Source organism: Tamandua tetradactyla, chromosome 19, assembly GCF_023851605.1.
Source record: "Tamandua tetradactyla isolate mTamTet1 chromosome 19, mTamTet1.pri, whole genome shotgun sequence".
In the NCBI taxonomy this organism is placed as follows: domain Eukaryota; kingdom Metazoa; phylum Chordata; class Mammalia; order Pilosa; family Myrmecophagidae; genus Tamandua; species Tamandua tetradactyla.
In genome coordinates this window covers 53,778,836-53,806,475 of record NC_135345.1, presented here as the reverse complement: position 1 = coordinate 53,806,475, position 27,640 = coordinate 53,778,836, and the positions used below count along the sequence as shown (strand labels likewise).

At 38.6% G+C, this 27,640-nt stretch overlaps 1 protein-coding gene across 3 annotated transcripts in view; it reads left to right on the top strand.

Annotated features, from left to right (window-relative positions):
* The window catches only part of LNX1 (ligand of numb-protein X 1), a 219,026-nt gene that overhangs the window by 94,581 nt on the left and 96,805 nt on the right, over positions 1-27,640 (top strand). For 2 of the 3 annotated variants that reach the window (XM_077136861.1, XM_077136860.1), the window contains exon 3: positions 16,105-16,578. In XM_077136861.1, the coding sequence (XP_076992976.1) occupies positions 16,187-16,578 (392 nt within the window). In that variant the 5' untranslated portion in view covers positions 16,105-16,186. Of the gene's footprint in view, positions 1-16,104; positions 16,579-22,838; positions 24,085-27,640 lie in introns of those variants that run through there. The other variant, XM_077136862.1, reaches the window with a different exon arrangement.

The following is a 27,640-nucleotide window of genomic DNA, read 5'->3' as shown; positions in this document are numbered from 1 at the left end:
TGAAGATGATTGAATAATGATATACTTTCACAATGTGATTGTGAAAACCTTGTGTCTGATGCTCCTTTTATCCACCTTGTCAACAGACAAGTAGAACATATGGAATAAAAATAAATAATGGGGGAACAAATGTTAAAATAAATTTAGTTTGAAATGCTAGTAATCAGTGAAAGGGAGGGGTAAGGGGTATGGTATATATGAAATATTTTCTATTTTCTTTTTGTTTCTTTTTCTGAATAGATGCAAATGTTCCAAGAAATGATCATGATGATGAATATGCAACATATGATGATATTGTGAATTACTGATTATATATGTAGAATGGAATGATCAAAAGTTAAGAATGTTTGCGTTTGGTGTTTTTTGGTATTTAAAAAAACTAAAAAATTTTAAAAAAACTATAAATTTCAAATCACAGCCCCTCAGTTAGTTGTAGAACATATTTCAGAGTTTGACATGGGTTACACTTTCAAATTTTAGGTTTTTACTTCTAACTGCTCTAGTTAGAAGATTCAGCATTCATATTTATTTGTTAAATCCTATCTTCTTTGTGTAACTCCATCATCACCTTTGATCTTTCCATCCCTCTCTTTAGGGGTGTTTGGGCTATGAATTCTAAATTTTTCATATTGGAAGGGTCTGTAACTAATATGGGGTAGGGAGAAGGAACTATCTGATGTTCTCAAGAGGCTGGGCTAGGATTCAGGATTTATCTGAACCAGGGACCCATCTGGAGGTTGTAGGTTTCTGGAAAGTTAGTCTAGTGCATGGAACCCTTGTGGAATCTTATATATTGCCCTAAGTGTTCTTTAGGATTGACTGGAATGGTCCTGATTGGGGGTTGGCAGGTTATGATAGGTAGCAAGGTCTACCTGAAGCTTGCATAAAAGCAACCTCCAGAGTAGCCTCTCAATTCTATTTGAACTCTCTTTGCCACTGATACTCTATTAACAATACTTCTTTTCCTCCATTTTGGTCAGGATGGAATTGTTGATCTCATGGTGCCAGCCCTGGATTTATCCCTGGGAGTTCTCCTCCACATCACCAGGGAGACTTTCGCCCTGGATGTCATGTCCCATGTAGAGGGGAGGGCAATGATTTCGCTTGTAGAGTTGGGCTTATAGAGACTGAGGCCACATCTGAGCAACAAAATGAGGTCCTCCAGAAGTAACTCTTAGACATGCCTATAGGTAGGCTAAGCTTCTCTGCTACCTACATAAGCTGCAAAAGAGTAAGCCTCATGATCGAGGTCATGGCCTATTGATTTGGGTGTCCCTAAAGTTTGACACAGTATCAGGGGATTCCCTGATGGTAAGATTTAATATTCCACATTCTTTCTCCCATCCCTCAGGGGACTTTGTCAATACTTTTTGATTATCTTCTTAATATACTCTAGGATGTATCCAGATAATCATAATCTATATAGGATTAAAGGAGCTCTTTCTTATTCTGTGCTCTCTGTGTTTCAGTTGTTCAAATGAACTCTACAGATAGGTTGAATTAGATTATACGCTACAGAAAAATTCAGTTCCAGACCAAATAAACCTTTCTTCATGGTCTCAAAGAGTATGTGTGGTTCTAAAATATAGACACTGTCTTCCTTACCCCTATGCTCTGAATTACTTTAACCCCAACCTTCATTCCTATCTCTAAATATCAGGTTATATATATGAAACAGCCTCTCATAATCCAGAAATAATAATCACCACTCTGGACTTAATGTGTCTGCTCTAAAAGCTTACAATCTAGGCCCATGTTTTCTTATAAGCACTTTCTAAAGGTGACCATACCTCATGTTTTTTTGTTTCTGGCTTATTTTGTCTCACCAAATGTCCCACAGGTTCATTCACATCATTGCATACCTCATGACTTTGTTCCTTTTTGTAGCAGCACAACTTTCCTTCATAAGTATACATCTGGTTAGGTTTTAATAATAATAGTAACAATGTTATGATTAGGGTGAGGTAAATGAGGCACTCGGAATCAAAATTTGAGGGCAGCACCAAAAAACGCAGCAGTTAGATAAATAATGTTTCAATGCAATATTTTAAAACATCTAAATTAATGCAGAAAAATCCGTGATGAGCGAGAAAATCTAAATTTACTTTAAGACAGAATCATAAGGTTAATAAAAAATTGTTTAAGATCATCACTGGGTCAAGATAAGCAAAGAAGTAGATTTTGAAAACATTATTGATGTTTGCTCCTATTAAAGCCAGAAATGAATTCTGTTTTTAATGTAAATAAAGTATTGAAACTTAAAATTTTCAATTTGAGTGCTCTGAGTTTTAATATACCTACTTTTCATCTTTTTAATCATTCTGATATTCTGGAAAAAAAAATAGGCATTAAAAAATGCATGAAAGAATGTATTTGGAGCACACATTTTCCCTTTACCTCAGGTGAAATACAGCTCAACAGTGCTGTTGGATAAATGTAGGTATTACATAAGACAGTGGACTTTTCTGAATATGCCTGTCATAGACAGGAGCAATTTTATATAAGCAAGGCTCTCCAACAGACGCCTCTTTGCTCAATAACGGGAGAACCAGTGTAATCCGGCTGACTGGTGCACCTTCAACACTTTCCTTTTCGAGTATTTCTGCTTATTTTGGATGGGAAGTAGTTCCCAGTGCCCTTGTATCAGCTGCCCTCAGCCTGTCAGTATTTTAGCTTTTATATTTATTAGGGAATTTCAGTGAAAGTTAGTATTTATGTTATTTATGGGAAAAGAATTGGTCTCTGGCAACCAAATAAGAGAGCTCATTCTATTATAATTTAGAAAATTCCCCAAACACTGTTCATTCTAAGGATGAGGTAATGCACTATAGATCCTAATACCAAGCTGTTTAGCCACTGAGGACTTCTGTTTGCATAAATCTACCTAAAGCCATTAAATTTCTTTGTATTTTCTAAATTGTGTTCCCAGCCCTTGATTTCACTTTTAAAAACCTGCTTTCCTACTTATTATTTTCTGTGGCCAAGAATTGCTAAGATCTTCCTCTAGACCTCAGGGCAATGTCTCCTGCTCCACAGATAAGTGTTTTAAAAAAGGAACAGCGTAGAATTTCTCATAACGGGGAGTGGTTTCTACCTTGGCAGCCTACAGCCAAGTTTGCCTAGAAGTCCCAGGCAGAGGATCCGCCCAGCCCACTCACAGGGCTGCAGTAACAGGCAACTGTGAACTATTGCAAACTAAGGCACAGATACAGAGTTAGGCTATGTGGAGATCAGATCCAGGAAAAGAATATTATGCTTCAGTCAGTCTTGGAGTTTTGGCGTTCATTTTATGCATATGTTAAAGGAAGAGCACTAATATCTTAGTGCTTGCATAGGAAGAGTAGTCAAGCTGGTAGAGTCTGGAAACCCTTGCCCTGAAGGAATGAACCTAAAGCCACCCTGGGGGAGGGTAAAAGGTCCATCTTCAAATAATTGAAAGACTTGAAAAATTTGGCATAATTAAAATAGGAAATACTGGCACTCATGGAGGGGGATAGGTGAGTTCTGGGGAGGCAAATTTTGGACTTTTTTCTAACAGTTAAAGCTATCCCCAAACAGAACGATCTAGTTTATTAAGTAATAAATATGTATTTCATTTAAGAACCATCTTTCAAGGCCCCCTTTCAAGTCAAGGCATCTATGGCTATAACTTTCAGATGAAAGTATCAATACAGAATGTAGTGCAATTTGGCTGCAAGGATGGATTTTTTTTTTTTTACATGGGCAGGCACGGCAGGCGAGAACTCTGCCTGCTGAGTCACCATGGCCCTCCCAGGATGGATTCCTTTTATTTTTAAAAAATGTCTATTGTGGTAACATATATGCAACATAAAATTTCCCATTTTAACCACTTTCAGGTATACAATTCAGTGGTTCTAATTACATTCAAAATGTTTTAGTACCCTCAGCACCATGCACAACCAAAACTTTTCCATTAACCTAAGTAGAAACACATTACCAATTAAGCATTAACTCCCCATTCCCTACCCCCAACCTGCCTGGCCCCTGGTAACTCATATTCTAGTTGCTGACTCTGAATTTGTATATTCTAGTTATTCCGTATCAATGAGATCATACAATATTTGTTCTTTTATTTCACTCAACATGTTGTCTTCAAGTTTCATCTGTGTTGTTGCATGTATTAGAACTTCATTCCTTTTCACAGCTGAAAATATCCCATTGTATGTATATAATCACATTTTTTCCTCATTGTCTGTTGATGGACAGGTGGGTTGCTTCTACCCTTTGGCTATTCTGAATGATGTCACAGTGAACAATGGTATGCAAATATCAGTTCGAATCCTTACTTTCATTTCTTTAGTGATGGGATTACAGGGTCATATGATTAATTCTATACTTAACCTTCTGAGGAACCACAAAACTGTTTCTTATAGTGGCTGCTTCATTTTACATTGTCTCCAACAATGAATGATGTCCCCATTTCTCCACATCCTCACTGGCACTTGTTATTTTCTGTTGTTTTTTTAGTAGTAACCATTTTAGTTGGTGTGAAATGGGATCTTATTGTGGTTTTCATTTGCATTTCCCTAATGGCTAGTGAGGTTGAACATTATTTCAAGTGCATATTGGCCATTTGTTTATTTTTGTTCAAGACTTTGTCTATTCAGATCTTTTTCCTATTTTTTATTTGGGTTGTTTTTCTTTCTATTATTGAATTGTGTGATTTCTTTTTATATTCTGGATATTAAATGTTTATAAGATATGTGGATTTCAAATATTTTCTCCCATTGTGTAGGTTTTCTTTTTACTTTCATGATTATGTTCTGTGGTTCATAAAGACTTAATTTTGGTGAAGTAAAATTTATCTACTTTTTCTTTTGTCAGTTATGCCTTTGGTATCAAGTCTAAGGTATTGTTGCCTAACACGATACTGAAAATGGTTCCCTATGTTTACTATAAGGAGTTTTATAGTTTGAGTTCTTATATTTATGTCTTTAATCCATTTTGAGTCTATTTTTATATATAATGTGAAGTGGGGCGCTCCACCTTCATTCTTTTGCGTATGGACATCCAGTTTTCCTAGCACCATTTGATGGCGAGACTGTTCTTTTCCAGTTGAGTGGACTTGGCAGCTTTGTCAAAAATAAATTAGCTATAGATGTGAAGGTCTGTTTCTGAACTCTCAACTTGATTCCATTGGTCTATATGTCTGTCCTTGTGCCAGTATCATGCTGTTTTGATTACTGTGACTTTATAATAAGTTTAAGATTGGAAATGTGTGTCCTCCAACTTCACTTTTCTTTTTCATGATGACTTTGGCTAGTCAGGGTCTCATACTCTTCTATATAAATTTAGTGACTGGCTTTTCCATTTCTGCAAAGAAGACTGTTGGAATTTTGATTGCAATTGCATTGAATCTGTAAATTGCTTTGGGTACAATTGACATTGTCATGATATTTAGTCTTCCAATCCATGAACATGGAATGTCCTTCAATTTATTTAGGTCTTTTATTCCATTTAGCATATGTCTTATGGTTTTCCATGTGAAAGTTCTTAAAATCTTTCCTAAATTTATTCCTAGATATTTGATTGTTGTAGCTACTATTGTAAATGGAAATTTTTTCTTAATTTCTTCTTCAAATTGTTCATTACTAGTGTATAGAAACACCACTGATTTCTCAGTGCTGATCTTGTACCCCTATACTTTGCTGAATTCATTTATTACTCTAAAGTCTTGTAGTGTATTTTTTTCAGGATCTTTTTATGTAGGATCATGTCATCTGCAAACAAGGAAAGTTTTACTTCTTCCTTATTAGTTTGGATAATTTTTATTCCTTACCAATTTAGGCATCTTTTATTTCTTTTTCTTGCCTAAGTGCTTTGGCTAGGACTTCTAGTACAATGTTAAATAACAGTGTGACAGTGGGCATCCTCATCTTATGCCTGATCTTACAGGGAAAGTTTCAGTCTTTCACTATTGAATATGATGTTAATGGTGGATTTTTCTTATATTCCTTTTATCATTTTGGAAGTTTCCTTTTATTACTGGTTTTCTAAGTGTTTTTATCAAGAAATGGTACTGGGTTTTGTTAAATGCCTTTTCTGTGTCAATTGAAATGATCATGTGGTTTTGTTTTCCTTTGTTCTATTAATTTGGCTTATTACATTAATTGTTTTTCTTATGTTGAGCCACTCTTGCATATCTGGGATAAATCCTATTTGTTCATGGTATAATTCTATATAATTCTTTTAATATGCTGTTGGATTCAGTTTGCCAGCATTTTGTTAAGGATTTTTGCATCTATATTCATAAGGGATACTGGTCTTTAATTTTCTTTTCTTGTATACTACAAGAATATCTGGCTTTGGTATTAATTAGTCTGATGTTGGCCTCATAGAATATGTCAGAAAGTTTTCCATCCTTATAAAAATTTTTGGAAGAGTTTGAGCACAATTTGTTTCAATTCTTTGTAGAATGTTTAAGAATTTGCAGTAAAGCCATCTGATACTGGACTTTTCTTTGATTGCTGATTCAGCATCTTTACTTGTATTGGTGTGTTTAGATCTGTTTCTTCTTAAGTCATGTAGGTTTCTAAGATTTGTTTATTTCACCTATTTCAACAAATAATTTGCTGGTATACAGTTAATATCCTTTTATTTACATGAAATTGGTAGTAAAGTCACCCTTTCACTTCTGATTTTATTTGTTTCCATCCTCTCTCTTTTCTTCTTGTCAGTCTAGGTAAAAGTCTATGATTTTATTGATATTTTCAGAGAATAAACTTGGATTGTTGATTCTCTATTGTTTGTTTATTCTTTATTTCATTTACCTCTGCTCTAGTCTTTGATATTTCCTTCCTTCAGCTAGCTTTTGGACTTAAATTGCTCTTTTTTCTACCTCCTACAGCTGTGAGATTAGCTCTCTTATTTGAAATTTTATTTTTTAATGGTAAGTCTTTAAAACTATAAACTTCCCTATCAATATTGACATGGCTTCAACCCTTAAGTTTTGGTATGTTATATTTTCATTTTCATTTACCTCAAGATGTTTCCTAATTTCCCTTGTGATTTCTTCTTTGACCCATTGGGTGTTTAAGGTTGCATCATTTACTCTCAAAATATTTGTGAATTTTCCACTTCTCCCTCTTTTATTGATTTCTAGTTTCATTCCATTCAGTCAGAGAAACTACAGCATATGATCTCAATATTTTTAAGTTTGTCGAGACTTGTTTTGTAACCTAACAAATGGTCTATCCTGGAGAATAACTCATGTGTATCAGACAAGAATGTGTGTTCTGCTGCTGTTGTGTGAAGTGTTCTAAATATGTCTATTAGTTCTAGTTGGTTAAGAATATCAATTAAGTCTTCTATTTCCTTATTGATCTTTCATTTAGATGCTTTATCCAATAATAAAATGGTGTATTGAAGGCCCTATTATTAATGTAGAGATGTCTATTTCTCTTTCCGAACTGTCAATATTTGTTTCATATCTTTTGGACTCTACTGTTAGGAGCATATATATTATGAATTAGTATGTCTTTTTGTTGAATTGATCCCTTTATCAGTAAATAATGACCTTCATTGTCCCTTGTAATAGGTTTTTATGTAAAGTCTATTTTAGCTGATATTGGTATAACTACTGTAGCTCTCTATGGATTACTATGAACATTGTATTTTTCCCATTCTTTTAATTTCAACTTATGTCTTTGAATTTAACATGAGTCTCTTATAAACAGCAAATAATTGGGTCATGTTTTTTTTATCCATTCTGCCAATATTTTCCTTTTGATTGGAGAGTTTAATCCATTTATATTTAAAGTAACTATTGATAGTTCAGGACTTTTTCTGCCATTTTGCACTTGAACTTTGTAGGATTCATATCCTTTTGTCCCTCAATTATTCTGTTATGCTTTTTTTTATATTTACTTGATATTTTGTAGTTATCATTTTGAGTCCCTTCTTATATCCTTCTGTACATATTTTTTGGAAATTTTCTTTTTTTAATCATCTATTTTAAATTTAATATCCAAAATTTATAATAATTATGTTTACTTGATACCAGCTGAACTTCAATAGCACACAAAAATGCTGTTCCTTTACCCCTTCCTCTCTCCACCTTTTTTCTACTTGTTACAATGTATATCTTTAGACATTGTATGTCCAAATCATAGATTTATCATTAGTTTTTATATATTTGCATTTTAGAACATGAATTTATTTATAATTACCCATATGGTTGTCTTTGCCAGAAGTCTTTATTTTGTTATGCCACTTTGAGCCACTGTCTAGTGTCCTTTCCTTTCAGTTTGAAGAACTCCTTTAGCATCACTAAATGCTAGGACATGTCGGTAGCAGTGAACTCCCTCATCTTTGGTTTATCTGGAAATGTCTTACTCTCCCTTTCATTTTTGAAAGACAATTGATGGATGTAAAATTCTTGTTCAAAAATTGTTTTCTTTCAACAATTTAAATGTTTTGCCCCACTACCTTTGTGCCTCCATGGTTTCTGATGAGAAATCCCCACTTAACCTTATTGAAGCTCCCTTGTACCTAATGTGGTACTTTTAGGACTCTCTCCTTGTCCTTGAATTTGACAGCTTGACCACTTTGTATCTGGGAATGATTCTCTTTGAGTTTATCCTGTTTGGGGCTTGTTAGGCCTTTTAAATGTATATATTTGTGTTTTATTAAATAGGAGATTCTTTTGCCTTCATTTCTTTGAGTATTCCTTCTACCTCTTTCTCTCTTCTCCTACTGGGACTCCCATAATACATATATTGGTACACTTGTTGGTGTTGTACCAGTCTCTTAGGCTCTGTTCACATTTCTTCCTTCTTTTTACTTTCTCTTTCTCAGCCTGAATAATTTCAATTTTCTTGTCATCTATATCTATATCACTGACTTCTGCCCACTCCAACCTGGCATTGAAACCCTCTAGGGAATTTTTTATTTCTGTTTTTGTGGTCATCAACTCCAGTTTTTCTATTCAACTCTTTTTAAAACATTCTTTTATTATTATTATTATTATTATTATTGAGACCCTCAAGTTGTTCATTCTTCATTTTCCTGGTGTCTTTAAATTCTTTGTGTTTTCTTTTATCTCCATGAGCATATCGAAGATCATTTTTAAAACATCTTTGTCCACCATGTTCACAGTCTTTTTTTCTCTGTTGATGCATTCTGAATTTTTATCTTGTTCTCTTTGGATGATTCAGCATTTCTTGTTTCTTTGTCTTATAAACTTTTGTTGCACACTATATATTTAATGTTTTAGCATGTTAACTCTGGGATTTAATCCCTGAGCTGTCTGTTCTTTAATTTTGTGTCCAGTTAGTGATATGATAGTGATTTCCTTGCATGCCAGGATTTAATAGCAACAAACCAACCAACACATAAAACACCTTTGACAGTCTTTGCAAATTGACTCTTGTTGTCTAGTGTCCTTCAGAATTTAGCCCGCCTATGAAGAAGATTAGACGAAGGGAAAAATGAATTATAAGGTCCTCTCTGCCTTTTCTGAGCCTGTGTCTTTTCCTGGGCTTATGCTCATTCATGGCCTTATGAATTCCTCATTTACAGCAATCCAATGTCCCCTGCACTGTCTGTGAAATAGACTTTACACTCTCTGGTGGTGCTCTGTTGTATGTCTAACCTGGCAATCCTTTGTTCCAGGCCACTTTGCCTTAATTGTTTCTTATACTGCTTTAGTTGTCAGCAAGCTGCTTCCACCTGCAGGTTAAACTCTAGGAGGGTGAGCCGGAAGTGCAATTCCAGTTTCAGTATTTCAGACTGCCACACTGCACTGGGAAGGGGATGGGGAAGGAGCTAACAAATGCACCATGAGCTTCTCCTACCATTTTTAAAACTGCATTTTCCTGATTCAGCACTTGCTCAGTTATTGCAACCTTTAACTCTTTTCTAGAATTTTGAGGAAGATGGCCGTCAGTTTTTGCTTGTTGTTCAAAGATTCCATGGAGTAACACAGCAGTGTCTTTTGATCCCATCTCGGTTGACTGGAAATCAGAATAGATTCTTTTTAATAATATGAAATCCTGTTACCATATAAAAGATTTTTCCAAGTCAAGTATTGTCCTTTCAATAAGAGGCAAATGTGGAATTATCTGTGCAGCATTCCAAATAATATGTTTATCCATTGCCCTTCTAATTGGGTATATGGCTTATTCTGGCACCTTTCTAAAATATAACCATTTTTCATAAGGCCAGTGTGTGTATAAAGGAGAATTAGTGGGATGATAGCACTCCAGGATCCTCATTGTTCTGGTGGGTTAACTTTTGGGAGAAATTTTTCTACTTCCAAAGGCTGGTGAGAGAATACACATGACCTCTGATGACCCTCCCCATTGCAGATGTGTTTACCTTCATTTCCTCTGGTCTGTATATCTGCTGCCAGCCATGTAAATTCAGAAGTTGGAAGTTAATGGGCAGAATTGCATTTGTACATATTTCAGGCCACAACATTAATTGATGGGAAAGGAAGCAGGGTTTAAGGGCAGAGATGGAGATGTATCCTGGCCTTTGTTGACACTACATTGATGGGTTTGACTACACATATCTCTACAAGTCATCTCAGTTTGCTACCCTACCCCAAGTCAGAAGGGAGGGGTAAAGGGTGATTCCAAAGCCAAAATAGGATTGTGCCAAAGAAGTGTGAGATTTCTACCCCCGCCCCCGGAGGGAATCTACTTCCCTGTTCTTTCTTACTCCAAGCTATAAAAAACTCTATCACAGCTCTTTCTACTTACCTCAGCCAGGGCCAGAAGTGCTCCCAGATGACACATTGTGTACAATTAAACTGATTCAAAGCTCACCATTCCCTTCCTCTTACTCTTTGTAATAATATACTTTTTCTTTTATTTATTTCTGCTTTTATTAATTTCTGCCTAATGATTTCTGCTCATTTCTTGTCAATTCAGCAGAAATGCACATATATGTCCGAAAACATGATACATCATGCATATTTATAGGAGGTAAAATGGAAATAATGTCTGGTAAATTATATTAATCATATTTTCTAAAGTCTTCCTAGTGCTTTCTTTAGGGTCAGACCTGCTTGTTCAGTCAATTCTCTCATAATCTGTATATATTCATATAGGCTTTATTTAGTCTAAAGCAAAGTCAGAAAATACACACAGTAGTATTTAAATTAATATCCTATTGAGAGCCTGTTTTACCCATGTGGAAAAGTGCCAGGGAATTCAAATTGCTCACATTGAAAGAATGGAGTTGGAGCTAAAACATGACGTTTTTGCTTAATCTATTCCATTCTTTCTGTTTCTGGCATTTCAGCACTCAGTAAAGTCAAGGTATTTTATTATTCAGGGAGCTTAGAAATTACTTGCATTCGTGCCTGTTTTAGTTTCCTAGTTGCTAAAACAAATACCATACAAATGGCTCACAGTTCAGAGGCTGGAGTTTCATCTCGGGGTCAGTATCTTCTGGCTGATCAGCCATATGGGGGTTCTTTGGCTTTTCCTTCACATGGCTGTATACATGAGGGTGTCTTGTCCTTTCACTTTTGGGTTCCACTGGCTTCCAGCTACTGACTGTATCCCATGGCTTCTCTCTCTCAATGGCCTTCTCTATCAGGCTCCCAGTAATAGGGTGAAGACCCATCCTGATTCGGTTGCGCCATATCTACACTGAAGTAACTTTGTGACAATGTCCTAACTACACTGCTGCACACCCATGGGAATGGGTTAAAACATACTTTTCTGGGGTACATAATTCCAAGCCACCACACTGCTTAAAGACACTTTAAAACTTTTAATTTTCTAATACTGTTATATTTGATTGGCTACATTATTGGGATTCTGACTAGTCATAATCAAGAAAGATGTTACCAGACAAAGTGGCAAAATGCTTAGGAGTACAAGCTTGGAGTCAGCACAGGGAGGGTTCATTTGTGTGTGTGTGTGTGTGTGTGTGTGTGTGTGTGTGTGTGACTGCCAAGTCACTTATACTCCACACTTCAGTTTCTTCCTTTTAAGTGGGTCAAATGTTTGACCTACCTTCTGGGGCTTTGTAAGGATTAAGTAGCATAATATCAATATATATAAAGTCCCTAGCAGTGGTCCTGGCACATGGTAAATGCTCTAAAAACTTCTAGAAAGCAGGAAGAAAGAAGATATTTTTTCCAATCATCCAACAAGCAAACAAAAAGCTCTTATTGTTCGTGACTTAGTGTGCTGGGCTGTTGTTGGCTTAAACAGCAGGTATTTACTGTCCCACAGTTTTGAAGGCTAGCCATCCAATCAGGGTGTCCCCAGGCCGTCCTTTTCCCCAAGTCTGTGGTGTTCTGGTGGTGGTTCCAGCAACCCATAGCGCAATCTCTGCCTGCACCACATGGCTGTCTGCCTTCCGTCTCCTTCTGTGTCTGAATTTCCTTTGCATATAAGGTTCCAGCAATGCCAGATTAAGGCCCACCCTGATTCCATTTGGCATCATCTTAACTAATAGCATCTTCTGAGATTCTATTTACAAATAAGTTTAAATCCATAGGACCAGGGTTTAGGACTTGAACGTTCCTTTGTGGGGAACAAGATTCAATCCATAATGGCACAGAATCATAGAACTCTATTTCTGGAAGGGACAGTACAGTATCAGTCTGCAGTTTTTTCATAAGCCAGGGTTCTTTGCACAGAATATTAATTGAGGACTATGATATGTCAGAGCAGTGTTTTTATAGCAGAGCTGGGACTGGGTGTGTTGGGGAAGTGAGCAGAGCTCCAACCTTTCCTCCTTCCCATCTTCACCTCCCCTGGAAGGCCCTGGGCCATCTGGCACTTTCCAGAGCACAGTTTGAAAACCAAAAATTTGACTCAGGTCTGCCGTTTCACCTGTCAGGAAATGGCCCAGAAATGTGAAATGTTTTTTCAGTAGTTAACCAAAACTATAATCTGCATTTCTATCACAGGCACATTCTGCTGTAGCACAGTGAGAAACAATGGACAAAGCTAAACCACATGGGAATGGACCACAAAACTCCTGTGGAAAAACTTGGAAAGATCTAAAGCTTTAGCACACAATATGTGAACTTGCTTCCTATTGTAGATGATAATTTTTGGGGTGGTCCGTTCCATTTTCATGTTTATTTCTCAACTGTTTCTGATGCTGCTTAAAGCATTTCCTGTGTGGTTCCAGTACCTTCTATCAGTCCTGAGGACAAATAGCAGCTGTGTAGATTTCCATAAAACTTGACTGGAAACAGTATTACCCCCTCCTGCACCCTCTACCTTAGCTCTCTGTGGTCTTTTCTGATGTTAAATAAAATTCTGCGATTTCTAAATGTTTTCACATTTGGGACGTTTTAGTTCAACCTCTTGACCACAGTGTTCTTTTCAGGCATACTAATGCAGTACAGAAATGTAAACACGAAGCTGCCCCAATAAGAGTTTGAAGTCAATGTATTTTCTTTCTGAGATAAGGCTGTGTTTGTACAAGCAACCCTTTTGGAAAAGAAAAAAAGATTTAAATGTAGTTTATGACTGTCGTGCTATTTCCAAATGTGGCTCATTTCCTATGGGTTATTTATGTCTCTTCATAAAGCTTTAAGTCCTTCCTTTTACTTTTGGAAAGGAAGAAAATTGGGGGGTGGGGGAACCATAGGTGGGACCCTTAATCACCGTGAAAGTTGACCGATAGCTCCTGTAGGATATCTCTATGCTCACTACCTGGGATTGGAATTACTTGTGTGCATGTCTGCCTCCCTGGGGAGTGGGGGCTCCTGGGAACTCCATGCAAGCAGAGGTGTACTCTTTAAAGCTCTCGTGAAGGTCTCCTCCACACCAAACTCAGTCCCTGCCACAAACTTGGTGCTCAAGAAATATTTATTGACTGATTCTCCAAGAGACTTCCTAGTCGTAAATCATGCATGTAGAAAAACTCCATTATTTCAGATCAAAGGGAAGTAGGTATCGTAATAGTATTCTACTGGTTTGAAAAATATATATAATTGAATATAAAAGAGTAATATCAGGACGAAGCTAAAAGTCCCTTACAGGAGCTGTATTTCAGTATTCCAGACCAAAAGAGCTAGACTGAGACAAAAATAATGCAGTAATAAATACATGTAATAATAGCAGCTGATATAGAGAGAATGCTTAACTGGTCTTAAAGAGCTGCAAAGAGCTTTCTGTCTCATATCTCATTTAATCCTTCATAGAATCCTGTGAAATAGGTTATTATACCCATTTCACAGATGAGGAAGCAGAGACTTAAATAATGGGCCCATGGTGATGGTGGGATTTGAACGCCAGGCAGCATGGTCCCAGAGCCCATTTAACCACTAAATGATTGACTCACTGACTGAATAAGTGAAATTCATCCAGAATAGTAAAAATATAGTTGACTCAAGAGCTCTTATTTCGTCTTCTCAGGTGATTTAGTTGAAGGCTCTTACATTTTCTGAATTTTGGAGAAAAGGAAGAAAGATAAGAGAAAGCAATTAGATGGTTAACTATTTTTCTTCTTGTCCTGACCTGACAATTTTTATGAAGCACTGGCCCATTTAATTCTATTAACAAGACCTTACATTTCTTAGGGCATATTGCTTTTGAGTTACTCTAGACATATCACAGATATTACCCAATTGATTTGTATCCCATCACCATGAGGATGTTTAAAGTAAACATCGTCCGCACTGGAATGAATGGCAAAACTGAGACACACTGATATTCTCAAAAGCAGTGAGGACAACAAAATGAATAGGCTGAACTCTCAATCTTGAGATTCGTTCATATGAAACTTATCCCCACAAAGGATAGGCTAAGCCTACTAAAAATTAGGCCTAAGAGTCACCCCCAAGAGAACCTCTTTTGATGCTCAGATGTGGCCCATCTCTCTCAGCCAACACAGCAAGCAAACTCACTGCCCTCCCCCTCTCTACATGGGACATTACTCCCAGGGGTGTAAACCTCCCTGACAACATGGGACAGAAATCCTAGAATTAGCTGGGACTCAGCATCAAGGGATTGAGAAAAACTCTAGAATGAACTGAGACCCAGCATCAAGGGACTGAGAAAACCTTCTCGACCAAAAGGGGGAAGAGTGAAATGAGACAAAGTGTCATTGGCTGAGAGATTCCAAACAGAGTTGAGAGCTTATCCTGGAGGTTATTCTTTTACATTAAGTAGATATCACCTTGTTGTCCAAGATGTAATGGAGAGGCTGGAGGGAACCCTAGAATGAGCATCAAGGAATTGAGGAAACCTTCTCAACTGAAAGGGGGAAGAGAGAAGTGAGACAAAGTGTCAGTGGGTCAGTGGCTGAGAGTTTTCAAATAGAGTCGAGAGGTTATCCTGGAGGTTATTCTTATGCATTATATATATATACATACATATATATATATATACACATACATATATATATATGTATGTATATATATCCCCTTTATAGTTTAAGGTGTATTAGAGAGGCTAGAGAGAAGTGCCTGAAACTGTAGAGCTGTGTTCCAGGTAGCCATGTTTCTTTAAGATGATTGTATAATGAACTAGCTTTTGCAAAGTGACTGTGTGATTGTGAAAACCTTGCTCTAATGCTCCTTTTATCTATGGTATGGACAGATGACTAAAGAATATGGATTAAAAATAAATAACTAATGGGAACAAATGTTAAAATAAGTTGGGTAGAAGGAAATACTAGTGGTCAATGAGAGGGAGGGGTAAGGGATATGGTATATATGAGTTTTTTTCTTTTTTCTTTTTATTTCTTTTTCTGGAGTGATATAAATGTTCTGAGAAATGATAATGGTGATGAATATACAACTATGTGATGATATTGTGAGCCACTGATTGCACACCAAGTATGAAATGTTCATATATTAAGAATGTTCATGTTTGTATGTTGATTGGTTTTATTAATAAAAAAATACGTATTCTGAAATTGAAGACAATGGAAAAACTAGAAATAAAGCAAGTAATAAAAAAAAAAAAAAAGCTGAGGCACAGCAGGGCAAAGTCACTTGCCCAAGACCACATCTGTCACTTTACAGTGGGTGCTAAACTCTGAACTTCTGACTCCTAGCTCAGTCCCCCGTCTGCTGGGCACCACTGCCTATTGTCCATTGTAAGCCCAGGTCTTCAGTGTGTTGTGAAAGCAAAGATGACCCATCTTGTTTTCTTTTAGGTTGTGGATGGCTTCTAGAAGATATTGATTTGCTCCTTGGGGAATACTGTTTTACTGGGTATCCTGTCACAAAGTACCCACCATGAACCAGCCGGACCCTGCTGATGACCTGGACCCCAGCCCTGAGGCCCTGTGTTTGGTCTGTGGTCAAGCCCACTCCCCTGAGGAAAACCATGTCTACACCTACACGGAGGATGTGGATGATGACCTCATATGCCACATCTGCCTGCAAGCTTTGCTGGACCCTCTGGACACCCCCTGTGGACATACCTACTGCACACTCTGCCTTACCAACTTCCTGGTGGAGAAGGACTTCTGCCCCGTGGATCGCAAGCCTCTAGTGCTGCAGCACTGCAAGAAGTCTAGCATCTTGGTCAACAAACTCCTCAACAAGCTCATGGTGACCTGCCCTTTCATGGACCTCTGCACCGAGGTGTTGCAGCGCTGTGACCTTGAGCATCACTTTCAGACAAGGTAAGTCCTGCTTCTCAGCCAACCTAGAGGAACCCTAGCCCCCATGGGGGCAGCTGGAACTCACCTGCCATTGCTGCCTTCAAGAAACCTGGGTGCTCCACCAGACACATCTTTCTCTCTTTTATTTATTTATTTTTTTGTCACTAATGAAATAATTCATTCAAAATAAGAAATGTTTTAGGTTTTTGATGGCCATGGTTCTGAGGGAGGAAACAGCAGAGAGTAGCTGGTGTAATAGTTGTGCTGTATGTGTGTGTTTTGAGATGTGAAAAACATTGGAAAGATCTGATGAGTGGCTTTCTCTGAGGCTCATGGCCCCCCTAAAGTTTCCTAGTGAATGTTGCTTGTTTTTCACTTAGGCAAAAAATTTCCCCAATTTGACTCCATGATTATTAGCATTCTCTCTGTATGGGAACTGAAAAAGCCTAGCTGTTCTTTGAATAGATGCAAGGTGTTTTCAAGTAAGTTTTAAAAGCAGAAATTTAGAAAGTTTTTGTCCTCCAAGTGAACTTGTCTGCCCGTGCACACACTCGGGCAGAATTGTGGTGTGGTGGCTTCTACTGACAGTGCTATCACCTGCTCCTCCTATGTGCATCTTATTTTGTCCACTTACATTGTCTTGTTCCTGGGCATTTTTTCCTGTGTGGTCCAGGGCAGATGCTGTTTCTTGTTCCATATGATATATCCTCTTAGAACATTTAAGGTGTTTAATAAAGGGTGAATAGTAATGCCATAGTTATTTCATAAGAGGAAATTTGGAAGCCAGTGTTTATCTTGGTTTCTGTCATGACAAGGCAAGAGGCAGGTGCAAACATTTTTTTTAAAGGTCACATACCTTAGGTCATGAATCCCCATGTTTGTCTTTTGTGACATGCATGGATTCTGTAATTTGGAACTTGGCATCAAAAGGAAAGCTTGTGTATAGTACTCAGCACGTTTCCCATATTAATGTCATTGAACTATTTTTTCTCCCTAAGATATTGAGCCACATGCATCTAACCTGGCTTTGCTAACTTGGTTGACTCTGTAATTGTTGGTGTTTAGACTAGGATGCCCCACTTCTCTCAGTCTATAGATGGAGGCATGGCTAGAGGAGGTGGGGATAGTGGCTCTATTTGTGGCCCTCACTGCAAGTTTTACCCAGTATGAGAGGTTTTGTCTGAAGGGAAGTAGGTCCAGGTGAAAAGTGAGATAAGGTAGGTGCTGACAGGAGCTGCTACAGAGCCATAGTTGGAGGGGGAGGTGAGGGGCAGGAAGAGAAAAGGTCCTGTAGAACTCCCTCCACACACATCACGTTCCCATGCTCCTGATGTTTTGCATTTATACACTTGTATTTGGGAGCTGTAGTCGTTTCCCATTGCAGAGTTCTGGAGGTCAGAACTCATAAATGGATCTTATGGGACTGAACTTAAGATGTCATCATGAATGTATTCTCTTCTGGAGACTCCAGGGCATAATGTTCCCTTGCCTTTTCCAGCCTCTAGAGGCTACCTGTCCTCCTTGGCTTGTGAGCCCTTCTTCCATCTTCAAAGCCAGCAGAATAGCATTTTCAAATTTCTCTTTCTTTCTGACCTCTGCTTCCCTCATCACACCATCTTTTCTGGCTCTGACATTCCTGTCTCCCTCTTATGGGACTCTTGGAATTATATCAGACCCACCCAGATAATCCTCTATTATCTCCAGCTCAAGATACTCAACTTAATCACATCTGCAAAGTCTCCTTTGCTATGTAGGTGACAGGTTCTGAGTATTAGGACATGAATGTCTTTAGAGCTATGATTCTGCTCGGCACAGGAGTTTTGTGGGAGAGAGAGGAGAGAGAGAGAGGGAAAGAAATGGAGGTGCTCTCTGGATGGGAAGTGAACACACAGCAGCTCTTATTCCTTTACCTCAAAAGCTTAGGTCAAAAATATCCCTAAAAATAGGGATAAGATGAGACATGGATCTGAGGATGAAGTTGGAACAAAGTGGGGAAGCAGAAGGGCTGGGACGAGGCCATTGGAGCCCTCTGGGGTCTCAGAGAGAGATCACACATGGCGCACCTGGGGAGGTGGGAGTTCCATTCACCTGCCCATACAACCTGTGTAAACCACATACCTCAAGGAAGCCCAGGATAAAGGCCTGATTTACATCAGATATCATTATCAGCTGATAATGATATACACTTTTGAAACACAACAACGTGGAAAGAACCCAAAACTAACTGAAATTAGGTCACTCTTTGATCTGTGGCCTCCCAGTCCTTCACAGGCACCTATGAGCAGCCCTCTGTGGAGAGGAAACCTCCCACGTAAGTGAGGTGTTGGGCCTTGGCACCTGCTCTTGAACTTCTCCACACCTCAGCTTCCTAAGTAGGTTAAAACCAACATTTCCAAAAATATGCTGTATATATTAGTCACTAAGTGCTCAATATATACTCCCTCCACTCTCGTCCCCAGGGCATTTATTGGCAGGGGTTAAGAATTGGGGCTAACCTGGAGCCTGATTCAGGAGCCTTCTTGGGCCTTGGATCTGCAACCAGCCTCCCCTCAAAAGAGATATTCGGCATTTAAGGAGTTAATACCTTTGGAGTCTTTTCAACTGAGAAAACTAAGAGTGTACGCGAAGGCTAGTGTTTTCCTTACATTTCTGTATTTGGCTTCCAGGTTGGGGGCTGCTTGTATGGGAGTATCATCATACATACATGGCGGGAGATAGCTTTTATTTGTAAATTTTGCATCTCCACTTCCGTATTGAAAAATGTGGTGAGTTTTTAAAAAAATACTTAATTTTATTTTATTGAACTTATTTATATTTGAATGACTGTAAAGCAGGCAGGCTGAGGATTTACTTAGTACAGAGGACATAACTATAATTCTGGCTGAAAATCACCTGGTCAATAGGGATCCACATAATCCCTTTCAGTGAATCTTAGAGAGCTAGCACTCCTGGTTCTCATAGGAAACTCCAGTTAGTTTTCTCTCTAACTCTTTGACTCTAAATGGGGATTTATTTCAGTTGGTTCATGAATGCATAACTCCTTCAGAAATGCAGCACCTTTAAAATGTTTCCATTATCCTTCTAGAAAAGAACTTGAGTTGGAGAAATATTTTCTCCTTAGCCAAGCTCTCTGTTGATGGCCTATTGATAGGGCCAGGCTAATATAGTAGATGTGAGTGGGGGTGGGAGGGGTGCAGGCAGCATCACGTCCTTAAACAAATGCCATCTGTTTTCTCCAGAATGCACGTCATTTGTAAACAGTGTGATCCAACTACTTCAAATCCTGAGTTGAATGTAAATCCTTAAGTAAAACATACTCTTCCATTTAGGACTGACCTTACTGCTGACTACTTGGACAACTGTTTCTGATTTCAGATTAGAGCACTCTCCTATGGGAGTAAACCTGAGCATGTGAGCTATTGTTTGGGATCTTCTGGTTCATTCTACTGACGTCTGCCTTTTCAGATCTCTGCTCACAGGCTCCCACCTCATTGGTCTATTGCAGAGTTCCCACGAGGGTGATAGGCTTGCCAAGCCCAATAGCAGCTTTCCTCCCCAAGCACTGGGCAATACTGCAGTGAGGATGCTGCAGAAGGCCTGTTGGAGGCATCGCTTTTGACCAGATCACGTGCCCATCAAATGTGGAGGCAAAGCTTTTTCTTCCTGGACCCTGAGTGAGAGTTATCTAAGGTCTAAGACTGTCTTCATTGTGTAATATCAGCACTTATATATATAATATTTATCAAGGATCTGCAATAGGCCAGGCCCTAAATGAAAGAAAAATCTATACAAGCCATGAATTTGGGTCCTTTTAGAAATGATAGGACTGTTCCATAGAACTAGTCAATTTACACTTCAGTTTCTCTATTTTGTAAAAATGGGAGATGATAAAGCTGACCCTCCCTAAGTATTTACTGGCATGAATAAAGAGATCATTGTTCAATGTTTAGAAAACAGCCTTGAGTGGAAATGTGATGCAGTTGGCTCAAGACTTGCCTGGTCAAGGGCTCCCTGGGGTCACTGTCTTGATTAACTTAGTACCCAAGGTCCTGGGAGTTTCTTCTCCCAGAACTTACCCTGGAACCTCCCTGTGACCTTTACTTCCATCAGGTGGCCCTTATCTGTAATATGTTGAGTTCAGCTCAGACCCCATTAGCTGCCTAGCAGGCAAGGAAGAATTTAACTGCAAGGAGAGGAAATATAGGAAAGAAGTACCCTTTGCAAAAGGGTAGGTAAGTTGCAAGTCTTCAGCCTGGCTAAGCATTTCCTATGATAATTGTACTTTGACACATATCCATAATGTGACTTTCTAAACTTGAGCCCAGCTTTTTTCTCGCCCCCATCTAGATCAAAGCCTCTTCTAGCTTTCCTGATTATGGAAGAAATGAGGCCGTCTTGCTGCATTATTTTTTGAGGAAACCATTGAGTTTCCATCAGATTATGCTCTAGGCAGTTCTTTTAAGAATCAACATTCTCGTGATCATCCATTCCCAGAAATCTTCCCTAACTATTTCTTTTCTTCCTGGACATTTATTATCCATCTGTAGAAATATACAATTCCTACCCTGGCTTTTGTGAAATTGTAAGTCTTTTTTTGCTGTCTTGCCTCTGATCAAGAAAGATTGTTTCCCAAAACTGACTCTCTGTGCCAAATTCTCTTTCATTCAACAAATATTTATTGAGCATCTACCATGTTCCAGGTATTGTGGGAGGAGGAAATTGGAGACGAAGACCCACCTTGTGCAAGGTATTCCCTGTTAATGAAGGGAAATGAGATAAGAAAACAGAAGGGAATGGGTAATGTCTGAGATGGCATCTAAGTGCAAATAAGACTTAGGCAAAACATGGGTGCAAGGGGAGAGGAAGTTAGGATTAGAGCTGTGATAAGGAAGCTAAAGAACAACCCATGGCTATTTGAGGGTAAGATTTTGTACCCAAGGAATTATATTAATTAAGATTATATCTTAAGATACAGAACAGTAAGCTGGTTTAACCATGTAGAGGGGTAAGAAGTCCAGGACTAATATGATGCTGCCTTGATGCTTTCTAAGAGTCAGACTCCTTTATAGTTTAGCTTTCAACCTCATGATTTCAAGATGGATGTTCAATCTCCAGCATCACATCAAAGTTCCTACCAGGAAGAATAAGTCAGGAAGAACCAGGAGTAAAGGCAAAATATAATGCGCAATCTGAGACTGCCACCTTTTAAAGAGTTTTTTGGCCTTTCTTACCCAGCAATTTCTGCTTATACCTCATTGATCAGAATCGTGTCATATGGCCATTGTCTGTAAGGAAAGCTAGATACGTTACCACCATGAACAAAATCTGGGTTCTTTATAAGAAAGAAGAGAAGATAAGATATTAGAAAGGTAGTCAGCAGTGGTTACAACAGGTGCAAAAAAGCAATAACAAAAAACAACATATTTGTTTTTATATTGCATTCACATCCACTAATTAACTTTGCCCTCTTGACATGCAAGGAGATAAATGGGTAGATATGGCTTCTTTTTTTATAGAGGCTTGAGGAGGCAATCTGACATGTCCAGGATTATCAGAAACACATTTCAATACTCATATAAAGTCCACATGCTGCTTCTCAGGTATGATACTGGACGTTCAAGGGAATGTGTACATTCAGGAGCGACTTTGTGAAAGTCCACATTCAGGAATGACTATCACATATAATTTCCCTAATAGTACAAGAAGAAAGCAGGGATCAGACAGTAACAAAGCCTCTTAAAGGTATGTGCTGAGCTGTGAACTGGGCTCATTCACTATTAATAATAATAGTTATTTATAACAATAGCTTACACTCATTGAGGCCTTTATAAACATTATTTCATTCTATCCTCATGCTTCAAAACTATTATAATTGTCTTTCTTTTACAGAGGAGGAAACAGAGTTCCAGAGAGGTTAAGCAGCATGCCCAGGGTCACACAGCTATATGTGACACAGTTGACATTCAAAGCGAGGTCTGTCTGACCAGGCACCTAAACTCCAAGCTGATGTCCTTTTAATTTGCTCTTCATCAGCTCTGGCTTGCTCCTGTTCCCCAAACTTAAAGGGAATGGAATTCAAATTTGGGCCTCAAAAAAAAATTGTGCATGTCATATTTCATCAGGATTGCTTATCTCTGATGTAAACTACAGAAGTTAAATCTGCACATTTGGTCTACTGAATTTAAATTCCTTTAGCTCTGCTGCAGATAAATAAAGATCTCTGATACTGAATTCCTACTTACTATGCTGTTCATTGCAGTTGGTCTTATCCCATAGACTTTTCTCTGATCTTTTTCCCATAAAGTCTAGTTTGGTTGTCATTATCGTAATATACCTTTGAGCCATTTCTGTTAAGATTTAGGCCTTTATTTGAAAAAATGGATTTTAATCTTTTTTGGACATGAGGTTGAAGGGGGTAGTTTTCAGGGCTTCTATGGCATTCCAGAGCTTAGGCAGGTAAAGGAAGACCTAATATTAGGACAAATGGCAGAGCTGGACTCAGAGATATTAGGGCTGGCAGGTAAGGCATTATAAAATCCATTTCAAAGATGAGGTGACTGAAGCCTGAGAGCATAAATGAAATGCCCAGGGTGATGAAGCTGGTGCCAGAGTTTGATTCATTTTTACTCAGGCAGAAAAAAGAATAGGGTGATGCCTTTTCTCACAGAACAGAAATCTGAACAGGTCTCTTTGTTATTCTCAAGGCGAATGGCATAACTTATTCTTGTATTGGGCCAATTTTCAAAATTAGTGAGGAAGCCATCCTTCTCTTACATATGAAAGTCTGGCCAAGACAGTGATAGATAAAAATGTCTTACATGCATATTCTAAATATACATGCAACACTCAGGAGAGGCAGCGTTGGTTCATACCTAAACCACTGCTGTTTCACAACAGCTGAAGGCTCACTTTAAGCTCAGACTCTAGGCTCTGTTCCAAAGATGCTAATTTCTTACCGTGTTTTGCTCTAGCAAGCTGTAGGACAGCTTTTAATTATTTGCTTATTCACACCATGGGGTCTGAATGTGCCATTCTCATGCCCTCTTCCAATGCAATTTAGCTTCCAGCCCATCTGCTCCCGGCCAGTGATGTAAATGTACCAGCTGCTTCCCAAGAACCAGTCTGCATTCTGCAGGAGGAGGCAGGTCCCTTCTTGGGCATCAGCCTGCCTGCTCTCAGCCTCAGTCCTCTTGCTAACCATGGTGGGTTCCTCCATTCTCACATCTCTCAGTCTGAGAATCAGAGGGTGTAATCTTCTTATGGTCCTTTGCTTTATCAGCGTGGCTTAATCTCAGGACTCTAAGTCAGATTCGTTATGATCTATTGATTTAGGGGACATGGCCAGGTTTAATTAAAGGGGCTTGTAGGCTGGTCCGAGCCCCTGCAGCTGACCGAGAGAAGGTGGCCAGGAAGAAAGCAGCACACGGCACAGAAAATGAAGGCGCTCCTGTTACTGGTCTTACCTTGGCTCAGTCCTGCTAACTACATTGACAATGTGGGCAACCTGCATTTCCTGTATTCAGAACTGTGAGTTCCCTCTACCGTGCCTGTCGGTGTTTGTTTGTCGTGTGTGTTGGGGGTGGGACCTGGGTTGGTTCCCCGGGTGGTGTGTCTGATTAGAGGAATCATTTCTACGTATACTAGATGCGCTGGAACCAGACACCCTGCCAGCAGCTGAAAGCAGCATACTTAGCTATCTGTGACTTATAAAAACCCATCTTACTGGATGCGGTACTTTCCTAACAAGGCATTTTTCCCTGCTTCTGTGCCAATGCTGCTTTTCTTTTTCTTCTTTTTTTTTGCACTCTGCTGTTTCCTTAATAGATGTATCTTTCCTCCCTTCCATAAATAGAACCAAAGAGCAATTGAGATCAGAGCTTGCATGCACAAATCTGTAGCTCCTATGGAGCATTTTTAATTGTGAGCAGACATCATTCCTTTATTGAAACAATCAGCTTCTATATCTGAGAACAGGGGAAATATATCCCCATGTGGAAAAAGTATATATCCATTCTATTTAACTCTAACTTTTGATAATTTTAAAACATGTGGAAAAAGAAAGAACTGTGAAATGAATACTCATTATCTCCCTCATCTAGAGTTAATGATTAACATTTTGCCGAATTTGCTCTATATATTTCTTTTTTTTGCAAATACGGTTTGGAGTAAATTTACAATCATCATGGCATTTTACCTCTAAATACTTCACCATGTATCTCTAAAGAATAAGGACATTTTCCTACAAAATCTATGTCCATTTTATGAGAGGAAATTACTCATCCCAATCTCTACAGTGATATTTTTCTGGCTCATTTTGTTAGTAAGCTTTGAAAAAGGTTTGCAGACTTACGTGAGGCACTTCTAGCAATCATATAAAAAGTGTTGCTGTGTATGCTTCAGTGTTAAGGGCATTTTCAAAAAAATCTATTTCTTCTAACTAAACAGAGAAGTAAAAATAGCAAGAGTTGGCTTACATGTAACTTAGAGTCAGCAGGTAAATTAAAACAGGGACTATAAATAGTTCATAAATCCAGGCTAGAAAAGCTTGGTTAGTCATTCTCGTGATACCACACATGAATATATGGTGATAACCAACTCCTCTTTTGTAATTAGCTAGACTAACCAATTCATTTAATTCCTTGCACAGTAGATGCTCAATTAATGTTGATAGAGGAAAGAAAAAAGGAACTAGTTTCTTAAAGTCAGAACATTCATTTTGAGTACTCTGCATTTCAGGGTTATCTGGTTCTAGCCAATTGAAGTGTAAGTCTGGTCTACCTTAGATAATAAGGTTCAAAGAGAAAGTATCGGGCTTAAGCCAGAATAGCAAGCATCTCAGGGAAAATAATGACACTGTGGAAGCTTTCCTAGAAAAATGTATGATGGCAGAGCTAACAGGAATTGTGGAAAGTCTCCTTTCTTTCACTTGATGGATGCTGAAGTTGGTGTCTCTGAAATCCAGTGCCATAGCCTTCTCCCTCCATCTGCTATCCTTGTTAGTTGCTACTGAGGATTTTCCATTTGGGCACTTTTAGTTTTATGGCCTAACGGAAGCAAGGCTTTTCATAATAGCTTAAGAACTTTCTTTTTTCTTTTTTCTTACAAGTGTATGGTTCAAAGGCAACTTTTCTATTGACTAGACCCAAGAAGATCTTTCTTTCCAAAGTGTGAAGCAACCCAGAATGCATGATACCAGGAAATTACCAAGACAGTGTTCCCAAGCTAACTTGATGGAACTTTCTGAGAAGCTTTCAGTGGCTGGGTATGGATCAGGGGAGAATTCTATGTAGCTTTTCCCTGATGTTGATGGTGACAACCGATGTCTGAATTAATGGCACAGCTTGGGTGCTGTGGTGGTGCTTTAAGGAATATAGGCAGTAAGAAATTAAGTACAATACTCACCCTCAAGGATTTGGCAATCTAATGGAGAAGATGAAATGTATAAATATAAGAAATATAAACAGTGATTGTGCCTGTTTAAATCTGTTGTGTACCCCAGAAAAGCCATGTCCTTTAATCTGTATTCAATATTGCTGGGTAGTATCTTTTTTATTGTTTACATGGAGATATGACTCATCCAATTGTGGGTGGTAACTTTTGATAGTTTCTATGGAGCTGTGTCTCCACCTATTCAAGGTAGGGTTGCTTACTGGAGTCCTTGAAGAGGGAACCATTTTGGAAAACGCTTTCGAGCCACCAGAACCAACAGACCCCACGCAGCCAGAAACCCTTGAACCGGAAGGAAAATGCCTCAGGGAAAGCCTCATGAAATGAGGAGAGAAAGCTAACAGATGTTGCCGCGTACCCTCTCAGCTGAAAGAGAAACCCAGAACTTCATTGGCCCTACTTTGGAGTTAGGGTATCTTTCCCTCAATGCTTTAATTTGGACATTTTCACAGCCTTAGAACTGTAAACTTGTAACTTGTTAAATTCCCTCTTTTAAAAGCTGTTCTGTTTCTGGCATATCACATTTTGGCATCTTGTAAACTAACACAGTGATCCAAGGCAGAAGGGGGAAATTTTTAAAAATCAGAGTAGGTAATGGTTGAGAGGAGGTGGAACTTTCCCTTTCCTGTGAGATTGGTCAGGGAAAGCTTCTAAAAAAGGTGGGAGTTTGAATTGGCTCTTTGAGCTGGCAGAATCAGGGGTTAAAGAGAAGAAATATTTCATGTTGGTTATATAGCATTGACAAAAAGGTATATGATTGTGATTGTCACCAAAATTTACCAAAGCATTGAAAAAACAACAAATTAGAACATTCAGTGGGACTGCTGGGGTCATTTTACCCCCAAGTCACAAATACCTGAGATGGAAAGACATTTCTGTACATACTGTTGCCTCGTTGGGATCTTGAATGCAGGCAAAATTTACTAGGAAGCAAAGCCTCCTCTTTCTACCCATGCTTCATTCAGAGATCCAGCCTTAGCTGAAGCTTGCTCTGTATCCTATGCTTCCAGCCACAGAGATCCTCCTGAATTTTCCTTACTAACACCAAGGCTTTATCCATCTGAGATCCATTCCCTTTGGCCCAGCTAGAAAACTGGAGTTTATCCCGTAAACTGACTCAAATTTAGCACGTGGTTCAGGGGTCTCAAACTCAAATGCCTATGGGAGCTGGACAAGAATTATTTAAACATATGAATCATTCTGGTATAAGACAAAAGAAAGTGATGAGACCTATGGCCAATGGCAGAGAAAATATATATATGGTATGCTTAAAAGAATTCAAATTCATTTCAATTCCAAGACAAAACAGAAATACTGTGCCCAACCAAACAGACCGGTTTCGCCTGCCTGGTTTGGCCTTTGGCCAATAGTTCTTGACCCTGGGCAGCACCTTCTATTGACATATCCTTGACCCACACACAGAGCAGTGTGATTTGCACACAGGAAGTCTGAAATCAGAGTTTTAGGTGTGAAATACCAATCTATAGATTAGGGGGACAGGGAGTCTAAGATTACGCTCAGGGTCTGCAAAGAGCATACCGCAAGGTTAGATGCAATGCTTTCTTCCCCCTCTACAAGCTCTCTTTCTGAATTTCCTAGATCCCAAAGGGAGCCCAGGAAATAGATTTTCAGTACC